The sequence below is a fragment of the Rhea americana genome, unplaced genomic scaffold (genome assembly GCF_003343005.1).
Source record: "Rhea americana isolate MKP2758 unplaced genomic scaffold, rheAme1 scaffold_35, whole genome shotgun sequence".
Lineage (NCBI taxonomy): Eukaryota > Metazoa > Chordata > Aves > Rheiformes > Rheidae > Rhea > Rhea americana.
Genome location: NW_028186479.1, coordinates 6,396,592 through 6,400,919, shown reverse-complemented (window position 1 = coordinate 6,400,919; position 4,328 = coordinate 6,396,592). Strand labels below are relative to the sequence as shown.

General features: G+C 48.4%; 1 protein-coding gene across 3 annotated transcripts in view; it reads right to left on the bottom strand.

Annotated features, from left to right (window-relative positions):
* Positions 1-550: 550 nt before the first annotated feature.
* ZDHHC3 (zDHHC palmitoyltransferase 3) overlaps positions 551-4,328 on the bottom strand; it is a 37,335-nt gene continuing 33,557 nt past the window's right edge. The window contains exons 7-8 of one of the 3 annotated variants that reach the window (XR_014896699.1): positions 1,950-2,460; positions 551-1,399 (exon numbers count right to left, since the gene is read on the bottom strand). Coding sequence is in view for 1 of the 3 variants with exons in the window: in XM_085311892.1 (XP_085168018.1) it covers positions 2,218-2,460 (243 nt within the window). In the remaining 2 variants the exon portion in view is untranslated. Of the gene's footprint in view, positions 2,461-4,328 lie in introns of all 3 variants that reach the window. The other 2 variants (XR_014896700.1, XM_085311892.1) reach the window with 2 other exon arrangements.

The following is a 4,328-nucleotide window of genomic DNA, read 5'->3' as shown; positions in this document are numbered from 1 at the left end:
GAGGGGAGGGAATATTTAGAAGAAGTAGCACCTCTAACATCATTATCAATCCTTTCCTGGAAAGCATGAGTTAACACCAAAAAATATGGATCATTTCTACCTTCCCCATCCCACCCTGATGGTTGCAAGAGGAAGGCGACCACAGTGCATTTCAGGAGCGCTTCCAGCAATAGCTACGTGTGGCGCATGGCACCGGGCATGCARCGTCGGGCAGGAAACGCCAGCTGTGCACAGCTGGGTCACCCACAGCTTCACCCCGCTGCCCTGGAGCGCCATGCTCACGTCTCCACCGAGCATCGGCTGAAGACAGCTCCAYGCTGTGGGATCACCGTGACGGCCATCGGCAGTCAGATGCCAGGGTTTACACTTCCCTCCCCGCAGCCGCCACGGCTCAGCCACCCTGGCACCCCTCGGTCCCCGCAAGGCCACCTCCTCCCACGGCACGGCGATCCCGGGACCAGGGACACCCTCCCTCCACGCAGGGCGGGCGCTGGGCCACGCACGTAGTGACCGCCGGGGAGAGAGGAGGAGCAGCCGGTTCTTAGGGGATGGACGCATTAATTCTTTAATAAGTACAGTAGCAACTGGAGGCATCAAATGAGTTGTTACAAGTAGCAAAATATATATATATTTGTGAGAGATGTAAATTCTTTACTTGCATAGAAAAGCTGCTTTAAAAGACACCGGATATAAAGCTCAGGAGCAGTTTCCACACCCGTCACACCGCTCTCCACCGTCAAAACGCCACGCCGCCGCCRCCGCGAGCGGATCGCGAGCCGGTTTCAGCAGACCGCGTGTCCGGAAAGCTCTGCGGTTCCTCCGCGGGGAGCGCGCCGCGGCGGGGCGGAGCGAGGTGCTCGCCCGGAGTCCCGTCCCGCGCCAGTCAGGCGCCACACGCGCCCGTCGCCGCGCGCCGGCCTTCCCGGCGATCCACAGCTCTGTCGGCAACGAGAAAAGTCGTAGCAGCAACCGAGTGATCTGGTCCGAAGACTAAGGCACCATTTAACAAGGGGCAGCGACCTAGGAATAAAGCCCTATTTTGCATCCCACAAAGAATAGCGCAATTTCAGGCTTTTTGCGGAGCTCCACCGAGACGCAGCAGAGCAGGAGACAGCCCGGGGGCTGCGCGGTCCTCAGGGGAGAGGAGGAAGGGGTGGGAAGGAGGCGACCGACAGCCAGGAGCCACCCGCGAACAGCCYGTTCGCTGGACCTGAGAAGTCACCAAGTGAGCAGGGTGACCCAGCTGGGACCGGKGGACACCAGGGCAGGGGGCTGGGCTCGGTTCACCGCAGCTCTGCACAGGGTACAGGGACGCGGCCCTTGTGTCTCTCGCTTTGGCTGYGATTTCCCCGTGGAGAGCCTGTTTCTTCACGGCAATTGAAATCACAACCTACAAGTTCTGCTGGGGAAAAAACAAACAATCAAAAAAAAAAAAAAATCTCTTTGCTCTCAAGAAGTCAACTTGCTTCCTGACAGCAGCTTTTGGAAATGGGTTTCTGAGCAACCCCAGATTCTAGGTGCCGGGTTCCCACCAGCGAGGAGCTGCTCCCCAGTCAAGGCAGTCGGCATTCACCACGAGCTACCTGCAAATTTAGCTTAAGGAAACCCTGAATAACGTCAAACACTCAGTAGATAAGTCTGCCAAGAAGAAAAAAATAAATAAATAAAATCTAAATTAAGCCACTTAGGGAGACAGCGAGCACCTCTGGAGGCAGAGCGCTCACATTTCCCCCTCTTTGACCGCACACGTGGCCCGGGGGCTGGCGAGAGCAGCTGCCTCCTTTCGGGGTCACAGCGAAGCCAGGGGCCTCCCGCAGCAGCGGTCACCGGCTGCAAAGGAAGCACAGCCAAAATTGCCCTCCGAAAGGTTACAAGAACAGAAGAGAAAGAGGGATTTTGTGATTGCACCTTTCTGGCTGCTGGAACCAATCTGTCCAACGATTACGAACCTTCCTTCGAGGCCAAGCAAGAAAAGCTCAAGAAAGCAACTGACAGGAGGAGGGAAAGGAGCTCATGGATCCCATCACCTCTCAAGCTTTCTCTGCAGATTTGCATTGCTTCTGCTAGTGTTGTACCTGGCTTCTGGATAAATACTCCTGATTTTTTTTTTTTTTTCACCAAAAGTCCATTTAAAAAATCCCCTCAGTCTTCAGCACAAAGAGTTATTAAAAAAAAAAGAAATTAAAGCCTCTTTTGACGTCTTGGAAGATGTTTTGCTCATTCACGTAACACTTGGACKGCAACGTCTTGAGCTAGAAATTGCTCAATTTCTTCTTGGCTCATAATTGCAGATGCAGGGGCTGCTGCTGCTGCCTCAGGCGACTGTGGGTTTTTACAGTCCAGATTTGAAAAAGGACTGAACCAACCCAAGGAGAAAGCACCGCCAAAAGCCACTTTCATTCCTTCCCAGCCGCTGATCTTCTCCCAAGTTGGCTTCTGATTTTTAAGACGCTCAATACCCTGCAAGAAGAGAAGAGTTTGGGGTTGTTTCACATTTAAAGCAGGTGTTTGTGCAGCAACCGCTGCAGCACATGCAGAACGACGTCTCTATAGCTGGGCCGTCGTTCAAGTTTTAGTTAGCGATGAAGAAATAAATCCTGTTTTACTATTCCATCTCCAAATTTAATAACCGCCCTGAAAACATGACAAAATTCAGGGACAACCTGAAACTGAATGCAGTTATTTCAGTATGAATTCCTATTGATTTTTATGGCAAAAGATGGCTGCTAAAAAGCCATCTCCTTTGAAATGCGGCTCTCTTTTCCTGATGCTTTCCGCGTCCCTCCAATGAGTAACAAGGTTTGATGCCACCTTAAAATTTCACCTTATTTGCTCGTTTTTACAGTAGCCTAGATACAAACAAAATACTGCAATGTTTTCCACTCACACTGCCTTACTTAGCCATACGTAGTCTTGTCGCTAGAAGCTGACGTAAGAGCAAGTTTAGTTCGCACCAATTAAGAGCGAATACTGAAGAAGAAAAACTCCATTTCCATCTCTTAAACACAAATCAAAACGCAAGCTTGATACTCACTGGCGTGTGAAAAAAAAATCTATACAGAGTGAAGTGCAGGCCTCAGAGTGGGACCCATCGTTCTCTCTCTTCTAAGAGGCCTTGGTCAGTCAATATTCTGATATAGTCTGTCTCTAAGAAAATCCCCTTATTAAAACAAACATTTTATTTCAAATATCAGGTCCATTGAATTTTGGCAGTGACTGTTTTCTGGCAGTCTCCTCCAGTAAGAAACACAGGACTAAGAACCTTTTCAAGGTTACTGCTTCTTGAAACAGGGCACAATTCTTTTTATGCACATCTTCGGCACCATATAGGAGAGGAGTCCAGTCTACAGGCGAGTATTATGCACTCAGAGTAATACAAGAGACAATGTAGAAACTGTTCTTAATAAAGCAGAGATACTGGATCAAAGTTTTGAGAAACCTTAGAAAAGGAAATATCAGCATGTTCAGCTAAAACCATTTAAAACAGCAGTTTTACATATGCTTATGTTCCAGTTCTGCAGATTTTCTCTAATCATCCACAAATCATTTCAAAACTTTGCAAGGAAAAATGGCTATGTGCAGGATCTCAGCAGCACCCTAATTGCACTCATAGCAGGCCTTACAAATAACACAATATTTTAATGTAACAACAATTTGGTTTTGCAAGTGAGCATAAGCAGGCCCAAGAGGGAAAAACAAACAAACAAACAAAAAAAACCCCACTATAAGCAGAGGAATTAAATGCAAAGCTTTTGTGAACTTCATTCACGCCACATTTCTCATACTGACTCTGGAGAAATACAACAGTGAATTCAGAGAATGAGAAATTATGTAACATCAAAACTCAAATCTACAAGGTTGGCGATTTGGAGAAAAATTCAGCCCCTGAAGCACAAGTGACGTCGAGCACAGAGCGGGCTGCWGCTGTGCCAGTCCCAAGCTTGCGGGCACACGGTTCTGCCGACAGCTCAGCCAACGCGGCCATCTAAATGGCAAATAAAAATCTTTAACGTTTCTGGGCAGCAATCTTGCTCTTCCCTCCCAAAACCCAGTGTCGTTCACCTTGCTCTCAACAGTCATCTGCCAACCTAGGTGATAAGCAAGGTCAACAGGAGGCTGTGCTAATGCCAGATTAGAGTTTGCCCCAATCAACCGCACTTTCTCTCTCCTGCCCTGACCTCACTAATCCCTTTAGTGCGTGTATTCAAAGCAAGCAGAACTCTCACAAAATTGAAACCTGTCCTAATTTTGTCTACTTGCCCCATGGGCAGCAAGGTCTTAGCGGGATTATGGAAAAAGGAGAAAAGGAAAAAAAAAAAAAAAAAAAA